The 15,078-nt window shown below is 46.8% G+C and overlaps 1 protein-coding gene across 3 annotated transcripts in view; it reads right to left on the bottom strand.

The window, feature by feature from the left end:
- Positions 1–14,162: 14,162 nt before the first annotated feature.
- The window catches only part of CHN1 (chimerin 1), a 161,454-nt gene continuing 160,538 nt past the window's right edge, over positions 14,163–15,078 (bottom strand). For all 3 annotated transcript variants that reach the window (XM_077319660.1, XM_077319659.1, XM_077319661.1), the window contains one exon: positions 14,163–15,072. In XM_077319660.1, the coding sequence (XP_077175775.1) occupies positions 14,901–15,072 (172 nt within the window). In that variant the 3' untranslated portion in view covers positions 14,163–14,900. The remainder of the gene's footprint in view (positions 15,073–15,078) is intronic.

Below are 15,078 nucleotides of genomic sequence, written 5' to 3'. Positions count from 1 at the left end.
CATAGCTGCTGCTGGCAGCGCCCCCCCTAGCGGGCGGCAGGAAGTCAGGTGCGCCGGCAGGAAAGCAAGTGGAGCAGGGGCTTAGGCGGCGGCAATGTCCCTTGGCAAAAGACTACCCCTCCCCCGGGCCTCAGTAAACTTGTCAAGTGTTGACCGGTCCCCGGTGATAGAAAGCTTGGGGACCACTGCGCTAGAGGACCAGCAAACAGGGCACAGAGGCAAAGGCATTTCGCTAACGTTGCCCCCTCGTATAAGCATTGAGAGATTTAGTGTCTCTGAATATGGAGATTCCCTTTATTAACTATAGCATTTAGGCTTTACGCCCCTCATTTCCCAGGCTGAAATTTTTGACATGCTTTCCACACTGAGTCTGATGGAGGCAGCCTCCCATCATGCTTTCCCTTCCTCTTAGTTTTTAGTCTTTGTAGAGCTTTGGTCTGGAAGGTGTTCGATACTGCAGTTGCTTAGGAATATTCTCAGGGTTGTCTGCAGCAAACTGAACCCAACTCTATTCAGAGCACACAAAGGAAGGAACCCAAGGCTGATTAGAGTCCTTCACAGCAGCCAGCCTAGCCAGATTACTCAGGGCCAGGAGGAAAACCTGGGCCAAATTTTGGCTGAATGCTTGTGCATTCCCAGTGGTGCACCGGTCTTATTTCCAGTTGCTCCAGAAGTGATATTGCTATGTTCCTGATGAGAGCCGCCCGCGCAGCTATGAGTCTCCAGCTGGTTACCAGCATTGTGCTGGCAACTCTCCAGAGATACCAACCTCCAGGTGGGGACTGGGGATCTCCCAGAATTATAATTTATCTCCAGGCTATCAAGATCAGTTCCTCTGGAGAGAACGGCTGATCTGGAAAATGAACTCTATGGCACGATCACCTGCTGAGGCCCCTCCTCTCTCCAAACTCCACCCTTCCAAGGCTACACCCACCCGATTACCAGGATTGTCCCAGTTCACAATTGGCAACCCGATTCCACTCAGCAACAACCAGTCCACTAGCTTGAAATTCTAGTGGAGAGCCACTAAGAATGGCGGCTTCTAATTTGAAGAACTGGGTTTGATTCTCTACTCCTCCACGTGCAGAAAGCTGGGCGACCTTGGGCTCGTCACAGTTCTCAGAGCTCTCTCAGCCCCACCTATCTCACAGCATGTCTGTAATGGGGAGAGGAAGGGAAGGCCATTGCAAGCCGCTTTGAGATTCCTTGAGGTCATGAAAAGTGGGGTATAAAACCTAACTACTCTTCTTCTACATGGCCATGACTCAAGAACCGCAAGAGGAAAGTGGACACTCTCAAAAACAACAAAGGAAAAAAGAATCTGTCCAAAGGTTTAATCAAAGTTTAAGAGTCTCTGTTATCTCTTTATTTCCACCTGGACTCTGGCAGAGTCCATGACTCAGGAACCAGCTTTTACAGGGTTGGAAAAGACCGCTGGAGGGAGGGGAAACCAGGATGATCCACAACCATCAGCCCTTTTCCATGATGGATTGCTGGATCCATCCCCATCGAGTTTTTATCACATTTGGGGGATGGAGAGAATTGAACCTGCAACATGGCGCTGGAGGAGGAGGCATGAATCTGTTGCCCCATGCCCTTTTCCTGAGTGTAAATTTCTCCCCGCCTAGCTGCTATTTTGCCTAGTGAAGGAAAAAAAAAAAGATGACTACATCTGCTTATGTACAGAAGCTCTGTTAGCTTGGGTGATCCCATTTTCCTCCCCTGTAATTTTGCTCCATCCCTGCTGTTAAAGTGGGTTGCCAAAAATATAATGGATTCCCTTCTTTACATGGCTTGCTTTGTAATCATCATAAGCACCAACCTGTTGTCCTATCATTTGTTCCCCGTCTACTACATAAGCATTCTAGCCATGATCCGTCTTCCCTAAATTGTAATTACATACCAAATCCATAATGCCACAAAATTGCTAGGTTCGTCAGATGGTTTTCCATCGTACAGAACAATGACGCGAAAATTTTGCGTATTAAAAAAGAAAATAAAAGAAAGGAAGGCCGAATGCTCTTCCCTACCACGCAAAAGCTAGCTCAGCGATATGAAGGAATTAAGCTGTTTTGGAGATTTATTTCGTTGGCTGTGCTGTTTAATGAAGCACAAAGTTAAACGCTCTTTCTCGCTGAAAGTTCTTGACAGTGCAGCGTTTCATTTCCAGTAGTAACCAGCCAGCCAGGTTCCTAGAGGTGTTCAAAGCACACCTACTGCTCTTTACCAAGCCAGCTGCTAATTGGGGTTCCACAGTCTCGAGACAACAAAGACGTTTAAACATGAAGGTTCCCTTTTTTCAGCTAATGACCATTGTATGTCATTTCTGAGCTACTGCAGGGTTAGCATTCTGGACTGGGGATAAGGAAATCTGCGTTCAGAACCCCAGTGGGATGGATCTGAGACAGGGCAAGAGGTGGACTGGCAGAGCCATTTGGTTGAGCAATCAAGCTCTCAGGGGCTCAGGTATGTTAATTGTTTTGCAACTTATGTGCCTCACATGTCATGGTTTTTTTATTTTCATTATGTATTATATGGCTGGAGTACTCAAAAAGCACTAAAAGCAGCCTGAGCATCTATGTTGAGGATACCAAATTCCAGGTGGCACCTGAAGATCCACTATTATAGTGGCTCTTCAGACAACCAAGATCAGTTTCCCTAGAGCAGTGGTTCTCAACCTTCCTAATAACGTGACCTTTAATACAGTTCCTCATGTTGTGGTGACCCCCAACCATAACATTATGCAAGTGTTCTTTCACAGAAATTAAACAGAAACTGACCAATGGCGTGAAGATCCATTGTTCATGATTGTATATGAATTGGTTTTTTCCTCAGGGTTTCTCATTTCAGTTCTGCCTCTTGTCCCACCATGTCGATCTCGCTCTTTTCCGCTGCTCCAGACAGACGAACGCTCTATCTCAATCCAACCCGGCCATGCTGCTTGCCCTGCCGCGACCCCTGTGAAAGGGTTGTTCGACCCCCAAAGGGGTCCCAACCCTCAGGTTGAGAACCACTGCCCTAGATGAGGTCGCCGACATAATGACATTGAGACTAGAAATCAGCAGCCAATAGTCCAGGAGCCAAATCTGCTTTATTGAGGGATCTCACCTTGCCAAATTAGAGACAGGAAAGGTGTGTGTGGAAGAGCAGTAGCTAAGAAGACTTACTGACTGTCCATTGTGGAACGTTAGGCTGGTGGGCTAGCCCATTCTAGTAGAAGAAGAGTTGGTTCTTATATGCCGCTTTCCTCTACCCGAAGGGAGTCTCAAAATGGCTTACATTCACCTTCCCTTTCCTCTCCCCACAACAGACATCCTGTGATGTGGGTGAGGATGAGAGAGTCCTGATATTCCTGCTCAGTCAGAGCAGCTTTATCAGTGCTGTGGGGAGCCCAAGGTCACCTAGCTGGCTGCATTTAGGGGAGCATGGAATCAAACCTGGCTCGTCAGATTAGAAGTCCACATGCCTAACCACTACACCAAGATGGGTCTAGAAAAAAATGCTGTTTTTCAGGTTGACTGTATGGCATTATACCCTGAGGGGTCTCTCCCCTTCCCAAAACCCACCCTCTTCAGGCTCCAACCCCAAAATCTCCAGGTATTTTCCAACCCAGAAGTGGCAACCTTACTGTATGGATCTCTGAGAAGGCCTGATCAGGGCCCACCACTGCATTCTAGGATATGCCATAGGTTGTATTGTTTTGTTCTCTTCAAATAGATGCTGCATAGATTTATGATGATCTGAACATATGGTGTATTGTAGAGAAAAATTGGAATTTCTTTACTCCTAAACCAGTGCTAGCCCTTCACATTCCAATTGCGGAGAGTTTTTTTACTGCTGGAGCCAAAGATTTTGATGCGCAGGCTGCCTTGATCCAACAGGCATTTCATAAGCTAGAACTGTTGCCACTCCATATAGGGAGGCACCACAAAACGTATATGAAAATAAATGTATAAATATTTGTAATGTAAATAAACATAGTAAATAAATAAAATAATAATGTTATGGCTATCAGTGAATCAGGAGAATGGTTGAGTCCAACAGTTCCTTTGCTTCTATAAAGACTGTTTGTTATTCTTGATCTCAGTGGAACATTACACCTTTCCATTAAAAATTTGTGTAATACGGTCAATACTGGTTCCAGATTTAGTAACAATGTTCCATAATAATATAGTAAACCTAGGAAGGACTTCAGTTCTGACAATGATTTGGATGATGGTGCATCAGTTACAGCAGTGGTCCCCAACCTCCGGTCCGGAGACCGGTCCCGGTCCATGGATCAGTCCGTACCGGGCCGTGGCTCCTCCTCCTCCTCCTCCTCCCTGGCTGCTGCCTCGGGGGCTGCCCTGCCACTCTGCCGCTGGCTCAACTTTAGTGCTCTCCATCGGCCGCCATGGCTGGGGCTCCCCCTCAGCGTGGCACTGCGCAGCTGCTGCTGGCAGTGCCCCCAGTGGGCAGCGGGAAGTCAGAGGCGCCAGTGGGAAAGCAAGTGGAGCAGGGGCTCAACAGTCCCTCGGCAAAAGACTACCCCCCCCCCCGGGCCTCAGTAAAATTGTCAAGCATTGAGCGGTCCCCGGTGATAAAAAGGTTGGGACCACTGAGTTACAGGACATACTTTCTCTTCAACTGGATGTAAATCTTGTCTCCCAGATATACAACTTAAGAAGCCCAGAAGCTACACTGCTTCTTCCTATTAAGGCACATACCTGCAGTTAACAATCTGTTCAGTATTTTATCTAGATTCTGCAAGCATTCTGCCTCAGTTGTGATTAGAATATCATCGCCATATACAGGCATGTGGTACGTCTTGCAACACTTTCTCCATAGCTCTTTGAAAAGTCTCAGGTGCCTCAAAAACCCCAAAGGGGAGCTGGTTGTAAGATAATATTACCTCATAAGTATTTAGTGTCACAAAGGGTTTTGAAGTATCCTCAAGGGAAATTTGGAGGTATGTACATTTTTGTGAAAGTTCACCCTCCAGCTAGAGTGGCATATAGATTTTTTTTGTCCTGGAGATTGGCTATGTATCCAGGAGCATTCCTGGGATCACTGTTCAACAGAAAATATCTGCCACTTGGCCACACTTCGGCAACAAATTGGGACATACATTGTAGATTTCTTCAATGATAACAGGCCCTGGAAACACACATATTCTATAGAGCTGGGATTTTAAAGTTAAAGGGAGGAGCAGCTAATCTAGTGCACTTTTGCCCTTGGATTGGCCCAGTTACAACTTCCATCTTTGACAGCTATGGATTTCAGTCCCTGACTCTGTGCTGTCTGCCATCAGAAATTGTGACTTTGGCTGAGGCTGCGACAAAAATACCTTCTAATACACCAGTTAATTTGTATCAATTTGGAATTTGTGTCTTCCTACTAACAGTTATCCACCAGAATTACAGAAGCTAGGGTTGCCAACCTCCAAATTCCAGCAACAGACATCAGACAGAGATCAATTCACCTGGAGAAGATGGCAGCTTTGGCTAGTCAACTCTATGGCATTATGTCCCATTGAAGTCCCTCCCCTTCCCAAACACCACGATCCTCTGGTCCCCCCCTCCCCAAAAAATCTTCAGATGTTTCCCAACCTAAAGCTGGTAACTCTAATAAGAACCCACAGAAATAGGCGTCCTGCTTAAGGGGACCAAATTAACAGAGAAAAGGTTGATACTGCCTCTAGCGGCAGGAGGAATGGACTAGAGAGTAAAGACAGAGAAAAGTGTACTGAAATAACTTCGTTCCATAATCATCCGTAGCAGTAATAATATACTAGATAGATAAAATATAGCGGATCCATGTTGGGTTGCCCCATGATTACTTCTTTGTCTGAAGGTACTTCTAAATGGAAAATTTGGGAAGCTGTTGTTTTTACTAGGGATAGAAATCACTCTGAATAAGCACCCAACGCAAAATACAAATAAAATCAATAATTATTTATTTCACCCCATTTTCAGAACAGTGTTTCCTACACAGTATTTGGGGAGGGACTGTATGATCAAATGAGAAAACGCTTTCTAGTTCTAATTATTAGAGGCTCACAAGGACATTAATTTACAATTATATTCTGCTAAACATAATTCAGGGATTTTTTTTTAGCATGCTAAATGTCTCTTACTTTTGTAGTTATTAAGTGGAAGGGGTCATGAGACATGTGTTTGTTACAGTAGAGAGCTGGGATATTTGACATGAGCAGGCAAGAGTTGACTCTGTCTACTAGCTAGCTGCGTGAGTGCTTGTGGGGTGGGGAACGTGGATATGCCAAGGAAAAGCCTTCTTTGAAAGAATTTTCCCAACCAGCTTCCTCCCTCACCACAGAAACCAGCCTGTATTCCTGATGGGTCTGAGAGTTTGACCCAGCTATGGGCACAGCTATGCAGGATGGGAGATCGTGGCAACAGCTGAGCTATGGGATCGCCAAGAGTTGGACTCAACTGGATGGTTGACAACAAGAAGAGCGGGTAACTCTCCCTCTCTTTCTTTAATGCCTGTTTGCCAAGATGATCTATGGTTTTTGTGGGTGGTTCTGACCGCACATTGTAAAGCCTGAACATTGAACAATCATGATCCTTCTTTTCATACACAGGACTATTCTACCAGCTGCTAACATGTGAGAGGAAAAATACAACACATAACCTAAGACAAAAAGACAGATTTGATTGCTAGCTAGCACTACTGATAGTTGGAGATACCACACTCTTTGTCTAGGGTGCTCTGAACAGCTGCCAGTTTTGTTGGGGAACTATCATTAATGCTAACAGCTGTTCTTAAAAGAAAACCAGACCATCCCAACTGGAACCACAAATCTCTTAAAACACCAGGCCCTACTGTGAAGACTAAGTTTGAACAGAGAGAGTACAGCTGGAGTAAAAGATCCAGAAAGCCTAATTAGCCCTTATTTCACAATGCACCATTTACTTGATTGGTGCAATTAGAAATTTATCAGTCAAGATCCACTCCAAACAATGGCTACTCATACATTTAGTAAATGGTCTTCCTCAACATTTGTTGGTGCTTGGAAACCTGAGATATTGGTTATGCTGGGCTCTCATTTTCTGGTTACATTTCCTCAGGTAATAGGATGGGCAATACTAAAAGAGTCGCTGATGTCACCCAACCAGAACTGATAGCCCGTTTTTCACTGAAAATGAACCCCCTCCTGGGTGTTCCTGTACAGAGAATGTCCATCTGCCAACAGTTGTACGTTCTTACTAGTTTGGGTGGGTGGGATTTCTGATTCTAAGCAAACATAAAATAAGAAGAGTTGGTTTTTATACCCCATATTTCACTGCCTGAAGGAGTCTCCAAGTGGCTCAGAATCACCTTCCCTTCCTCTCCCCACAACAGGCACCCTCTGAGGTAGGTGCTGTGAGAGCTTGTGACAGGATTGCAAGTAGGTTTCTGTGAGCTATTTTATTCTCAGGGACTATGACTATCACCTGCTAGGTAGGAACAGGAGCTTTGCCTTCACACAGAGAGGGGAAGACAGAGTCCAAGGCCTACCGTCAAGCGAGGTTTGTTGCTTCATCCCTCTCTAATAGGAAGGCAATGTGAAATGGGGAAGAGCCAGTGTTGTTTGTTCATGCTGGCAGGCAGGCAGAGTTGCAAAGCCAAGGGAACAGGGTAACCAGTAAACACATGCATGAGAGAAAGGGAGGGGGGGGGGAAATCAGTGATGATAAAGGATCAGATAACCTTTGTGTGCAATTAATACCTGTATTACCATGTAGGAACTCAATTGACAACTTTAAAATTCCTCATGATCTTATCTGGAAAGGGCCCCCTCCCCTGGCCAGGCAGCTTAAGGTGGCTTTGGGCCATTCGGAATCCAAAACAACTGGATCAAGTGGGGTGGGCGGGGGCTGGTCAGCTCATTAGCAGGCCCAGGACAGGGCTCCTTAGCAGGCAGTCAGCAGGCCGGGAGGCCCTTGTCAGAAGGCCAAGCAAAGCTGGCTGCACCCTGATTGGCCCTGCGCCTGCAGCTCCCACCCTCCATCCCTGGACTCTAGCCTCTTTGCTTTCAGACATGCCTCAGTGCCTGGAGCCAGCAGCAGGTAAGGGGAGAGGGCAAAGGGTCATGGTGGAAGGCCTGCTAAGGAGGGCCTCTTGGCCTGCTAGGCTGGGCCTGCTGACGAGGGCCTCCCGGCCTGCTGACTGCGTGCTAAGGAGCTCTGTCCCGACCCTGCTAATGAGCTGCCCAGCTCCCGCCCACCCCACTTGATCTGGCTGCAAGCTGAGGCCCAAAGCCACCTTTGGGGGCTGGGGGGGCAGGGGAGGGGGCCCTTTCAAGGCCCATTCTTAGGAACGGGCTTTGAAGCCAGTTATTATTATATCACCCCTCCCTGCTAGCAGGCTTGGGGGAGCTTACGATACTAAAACACAGTTAGAAACCAGTCTGCTTCCCCACCCACTCAAACAGACAGAGCCTAAGTTAGATTATTCAGCAACTCATTGCATTTTGTTAAAACAACCACCGGCCACCAGAAGGGACCCCCATCTTCCATTTGAGATTCTGGAAAAGGAAAGAAAAAAGCCCACTCATAGCAAATCATGCCTGTCTGTGCTCCCCCCCCCCCTGAGTATTAATTTTAGGTGCCTCTACAACAGGGTCACTTTCCGCTACCTGCCTGAAATTTCATCTTGAAGTTTCATCTCACGTTGGGAGAGGGGATAATGTAGCACCTGGAAATACCTTTTTCATTTTGGCTAATGGCCACAGCTGTTAGAATTATTGCCTAATATGAATGGCTGGAGATGCGTGGTAATGGCAACGGCAGGGTACTTAAGGAAAGTGATTCAGGCAGGAGCCACGAAAATGTCCACCTTCCCATCCACCCAGTGAGCAAAGGCACTTTGCAACAATGCTTCAAAAAAGATGGTCTCAAATCAGGTTTGGAAACAGGCTGCAGTAAAGAAGGGGAAACAACAGATGCCGAACAGGAGGAGGAGGAGGAGGAGAAGAAGAAGAAGAAGAGTTGGTTCTTATATGCCGCTTTTCTCTCCCCGAGGGAGGCTCAAAGTGGCTTACCTTTCCTCTCCCCTTCCCTTTCCTCTCCCCACAACAGACACCCTGTGAGGGAGGTGAGGCTGAGAGAGCCCTGATATTACTGGAGAAGAGTTGGTTCTTATATGCTGCTTTTCTCTACCTGAAGGGAGTCTCAAAGTGGCTTACAGTTGCCTTCCCTTTCCTCTCCCCACAACAGACACCCTGTGAGGTGGGTGAGGCTGAGAGAGTCCTGATATTACTGGAGAAGAGTTGGTTCTTATATGCTGCTTTTCTCTACCCGAAGGGAGTCTCAAAGTGGCTTACAATTGTCTTCCCTTTCCTCTCCCCACAACAGACACCCTGTGAGGTGGGTGAGGCTGAGAGAGCCCTGATATTACTGATCGGTCAGAACAGCTTTCTCAGTGCCGTGGCGAGCCCAAGGTCACTCAGCTGGCTGCACGTGGTGAAGTGCAGAATCGAACCTGGCATGCCAGATTAGAAGTCCGAACTCCTAACCACTACACCAAACTGGCTCTCAGGAGAGGATGACATCATGTGCGTGTTCCCGAAATCACTTCTGAGCCTATGGTTGCCAGGTGATTCCTGGGGCCTACGGTTGCCAGGCTATCCACAAGTGATAGCAATAACTGGCAATTCAGTTGTAAGAGACTTTAAGAAACTGCCACCATGATCAATAAACGCAGTTCTGAGTTCTGTTAAACTGACAAGCAATAAACTGAGTTCTGTTAAACTGACAATCTCAAGGCTGTCCGTTTGAAGTACTTCAGCACCACTGCAAATATAATGCCTCTTTGAAAACACATAATGTGTTTTTACTAGAACATTGTTAAAACTATCTTGTAATCATACCTTACATGCCACATTAAACACAATTTCCAGACACTGTTTCCTTCCCCCTTTCTGATGGATCTTTCTTGGCATAATGCTGCTGTGTCCATACCTTGCCCTGTTCTTTCTTTCGCAGTCTGGTCTTTCATTCCCAGTTCCTTGCTCAACCATGGAGCTCCAAACAGCCGTTGTTTCCTCGTAGCATAAACCTTCTCCAGTTCTCCTCTGCTTCAGCTCCATCCTTATGCTCCTGATTCCAGATCTGGCACAGAATGCACAGTGCAATATGTTCCTGTCAGCTATAGATGTTTTTCTTTAGTATCCTCCAGAATAGCAGCGCTTTCCTAAAATACTGGTTTATGATTTGGTGTTAAATGAAATTGGGAAATTTGTCTGCAAGAGAGACAACTGTGACTCCAGCCCCATAACCACTGCAGGGGTGTCAAAGCACAGAAGGATCCTAAGGGCAGCTTAACTCAACCTCCCCATTGGCCAGTGGCGTGATATTGGAGGGAACATTTGTACACAGGCCAACTTCCTGACTAACCAAGATCTACTGACCTTAAAATAAGAACCAGAAAAAAGAAACCTCTATCGACTTTCAGAAGAAGAAGAGTTGGTTCTTATATGCTGCTTTTCTCTACCCGAAGGAGTCTCAAAGCGGCTTACTCTTGCCTTCCCTTTCCTCTCCCCTCAACAGACACCCTGTGAGGGAGGTGGGGCTGAGAGAGCCCTGATATTACTGAAGAAGAAGCAGAAGAGTTGGTTCTTATATGCCGCTTTTCTCTACCCGAAGGAGTCTCAGAGCGGCTTACAGTCGCCTTCCCTTTCCTCTCCCCACAACAGACACCCTGTGAGGGAGGTGGGGCTGAGAGAGCCGTGATATTCCTGCTCAGTCAAATCAGCTTTATCTGCGCCATGGGGAGCCCAAGATCACCCAGCTGGCTGCATGTGGGGGAGTGCAGAATCGAACCTGGCTCATCAGATTAGAAGTCCGCACTCCTAACCACTACACCAAGCTGGCTCTCGTCCACTGAAAACAGTTTGAACACTGTCCCAGCAAGGGGCTTTCAAGAAGTACTAGAAACACTGTTAAATTTTGGATCAGCTAGAAATATTAATATTACTATTATTATTATTTGTTACTCACCACTCTGAAGCAGGCTCATGGTGGGTTACAGGTGTCCAGTTAAAACTTCCATCAAAAACCCATTAAAATGGACAAGAAATACAGATACAGAAACTTACAGCCCACCAACATAGCAGAAAAAAGACCCCCCCATCCTCAATTCCTACTACTACCTCCAGAGGGATATAATACTGCATAAGCAGTGATGCTCCAGTCTTCCTCTTCCTGATGCACTCACTTATGACCCCCACTGTTTCACTAAGGGTCAGTGAATTCCCAGGAACATGTAAAAAAATTGTGCACCCTCTTCCACGCACACAACTGCCTTTAAAGGCAGAAAGGCAATTAATTTAGGAGCCAAGCCAATATTTTCGCTTTTCGCACCTGTACACTCCCATATATGTTTGTGCTTAGAACAGACTTTTGAAGTTTATTATTTAGCTATCCATACCCTGCTTTCGTCCTCAATAGGTTTACAACATTGCTTCTCTCTCCACTGTGTCTTCACAACCATTCTGAGAGGGAGGTTATACCAAGAGAGGCCGAAGCTGGGAGTGAGCGGAGACTGGTCAAGAAAAACACACTATAACATGAAAAGCTTCTTCAGGTATGTGAGGAGCAAATATAAAGGAAATGAGGCAGAAGGCCTGCTGTTGGGTGAAGATGGAGAAAAGCTGACAGAGGGCAGAGAGAAAGCAGAAAGGCTCGGCACCTATTTTTGCCTGTTTTTTCCCTGAAGAAGAATGTGGACACATCTAGGGATGGTTGCAGGCAAGGTATAGCACAGCCTTTCTCTACCTTTTTACCCTTGAGAAACATTCTTCAGGTTTCGAGAAACCTTGCCAAATCAGCAAGCCTCCTGCCACATCCCCATCATCTGTTATGTAGAGCTAGGTAATTCTATGTTATACATACACAGTTCCATGTACTGTTTTTTCCCTTCCATGTGAACAACTCTTGAGCCTCAGGGGAGGGCAGTATACAAATATAACTAGGGGCCAAGCTCTTTGCATTCAGGAATACGACAGGTGCTAGAGTGGGGTGGAAGAATTCTGCGGATGGCCTCCTCCCAGGGCCTGGAAATGTTGCAGGCAGCTGTGATAGAACTCACTGGCAGGGGCAGCTCTCAGGCTGCCTCGGAGGTAAGTGGAAGGAGGAGGGGGTGGTCACGGGTGGGGGACAGAAGGCAATTGGCTGGCTGCTGGACACACAGGCAAGCCAGTTGGAGGAGGCGGCACTCAGGGGTGGGACAGCTGAGTGGCACTTAAGCCATGAGACCAGCTCCTCCTCCAAGGCCTTACCAGAAATATTAAGTGGAACAGAAAATTTTAAAAAAATCTTCCTGCCACATGACATGTCAGCAGAGGTGACATCACTCAGACATGCTCACCTGATGTCACATCACCACCCACCCCCATGCTAGAAACATGGCCAGGGCAGGTCTATGGCAGGCCTATGCTGTTCCATCCCCCACCCACCCCCAACACCAGAAACAGTTCTGGGGCAGATCTATGCTGCTCTGATACTTTTAACACCCCCATGCAAGAAATGGGGCCAGAGTAGGCCTATGCTGTTCTGTCCCCCCCCCCCCCACTCAATGCCAGAAACAGGGCTGGGACAGGTCTATGCCACTACGTCAGCCCCACCCCCCGAGGCCAGAAACAGGGCCAGGGCAGGCCAATGCTGGTACATCACCCCCCTCCCATGCCAGAAATGGCCCATCTGGGCCAGCAACAGGGACTGAGACAGGCCTATGCTGCTCTGTCCCCGTCCCCCCCCCCCCAGTTAAAATGAGAGTACTTACCTCTTTGGACACAAGTCGCTACCGCATGCAATCTTCCTCAGCAAGCAAAGATTTGTATGTCTGGGGCGCCTCCCCTCAAGGGAGGAGCGGAAACTATGACTATATATGATCATATAACCCAATAATTTTAATTTAAAAAATACATATATTAAAAATTACCTGATTCCCACACAATCGGCAAACCCCTTCTGGGGCTGTCATGAAACCCAGGGTTTTATGAAACCTGGTTGAGAAAGCTTGGGATAGTGTCTGGGTGACTTGGACAGGGAGGTTGGTTGTCAAGAGATACTTGGCTGCACTGGATGAGTTCAGATCCTCTGGGCCAGATGGTGTGCTCCCGAGAGTGCTCAAAGATCTTTCTGGAGAGCTTGCAGGACCTTTGTCCCATCATCTTTGGGACCTCTTGGAGTTCTGGAGATATGCCAGAAGTTTGGAGGAGAACAAAAGTTATCCCAATCTTCAAAAAGGGAAGACAGATGACCCAGGAAACTACAGGCCAGTGATTCCGACTTCTGTTGCAAGGTAGATAATGGAGCAGATATTATAGGGGGTGATCTGCAAACATCTGGAGGACAATTTGTTGATTTGTCTCTAACAGGTCCTGCCAGACCAGCCTGTTTTTCTTTTTTGACTGTGACAGGTTTAGTAGATGGTGGAAACTCAGTTGATGTTTGTTTACCTGGATCTCAGTAAGGCTTTCAGCAAGGTTTCCTATGATGTTCTTATGGGTAAACTGGAATACTGCAGTATGGGTTTTTAGATAGGTGGATAGAGAACTGCACCCAAACACTAGTTGTCAATGGTGCTTCATCAGATTGGCGGGACGTGAACATTTTACACCCACAAAGCATCTCTGGTTTGGATCCTGCAGAGAACTACATGAGTTCTACCAGTTCTCCCTTCCTGAGGCAGAGTTCCATTTTATGCTACTATAGGACTGTGAACGCGAGGAAGTCTCATTCCATTGAGGGAAATCTATGGAGATCTATGGATTGATCTGGGAGTCAGCCTCAAAAGCAACTTAAAGGTAAAGGTATCCCCTGTGCAAGCACCGAGTCATGTCTGACCCTTTGGGTGACGGCAGACTCAATACGGGGTGGTTTGCCAGTGCCAGTGCCTTCCCCAGTCATTACCATTTACCCCCCAGCAAGCTGGGTACTCATTTCACCGACCTCGGAAGGATGGAAGGCTGAGTCAACCTTGAGCCGGCTGCTGGGATTGAACTCCCAGCCTCATGGGCAGTTTTCAGACTGCATGTCTGCTGCATTACCACTCTGCGCCACAAGAGGCTCTTGGCCAAAAGGAACTTACTCCCTAAATAAACGTGTCAAGGATGGAAGTGTTAATCTCAAAATGATAATACGGGTGGTACACTGGGGGAAAAAATGCAGCAAGACTTTGTGAGATTCTAAGGCAACACTTTAATAAATTAATAGGCATGCCCGATAAAAATACAAAATGACAATCTGAAAAACAACAAATCCATCTTCACTCATTCAGTCTTGCCCTCTTTCAGCAGAGCCATAAGAAAAGGCATTACCTAAAAAGTGGCAATCAAAGTCAATTTTGGCACAAGAAAATGTACTACCAAAAACCCCCAAAAGTTACAGAACCTAAGATGAAATCATCCTGCAAAGTGGGAAAGAGAATTAACAGCTAGGGGCTGTGTTTCACCATGGTCTTCTTTCCACTCTGCAACCTATACGGAACATAAAAACGAATCCACAACAGAGTTACACCGTGAAACATGCCAAAATACAAACACAGACTACTCCGGAGCGCAGATGCCATGCTGTTCTTTTGTTGTCCTTCGTAGCAGAAGCCGCGCCAAAGCGGGACAGCGGGGAGCGGATCGTAGAAGCTCGAGTTTCCTTTACCCTGAAGAAACACCAAAATTACTAGGGCAGGAAGGTAGAGGATGTCTTAACTTTTCCCCAGCATGGTCTGGAATGGAGCCACATAAGCAACGCAAACTAGCATCTCTCATACAACACCTCACATTACAGAATTCAGCTACAGCAGCTGGCTCAATTATGTCCAGATGTTCCCCCATCATCCATCATCCACGGAATTTTCTGCGGACGTCTATTTTTTAGAGCCACTCTCACACGCGTACTGCCTCACCGACGAGAAGTTCAGAATAAAATGTCTTCGTTCTTTATAAGCATCTCCACCACAAGTCTCTGGTAACGGATGTCATTCAAGGCAGCCATAGCATCCAGCTCAGGGGCTCGCATCAGCGTTGGTCCAAACACTATGCTGAGATTTTCTGCATTCATGAGGTTCTCCTTTTCGTGAAGCGTTACCCTGCAA

This window comes from Paroedura picta, chromosome 2 (assembly GCF_049243985.1).
Source record: "Paroedura picta isolate Pp20150507F chromosome 2, Ppicta_v3.0, whole genome shotgun sequence".
In the NCBI taxonomy this organism is placed as follows: domain Eukaryota; kingdom Metazoa; phylum Chordata; class Lepidosauria; order Squamata; family Gekkonidae; genus Paroedura; species Paroedura picta.
Note: the sequence above shows the minus strand (reverse complement) of the source record. Positions and strands in the feature narration are given on the sequence as shown.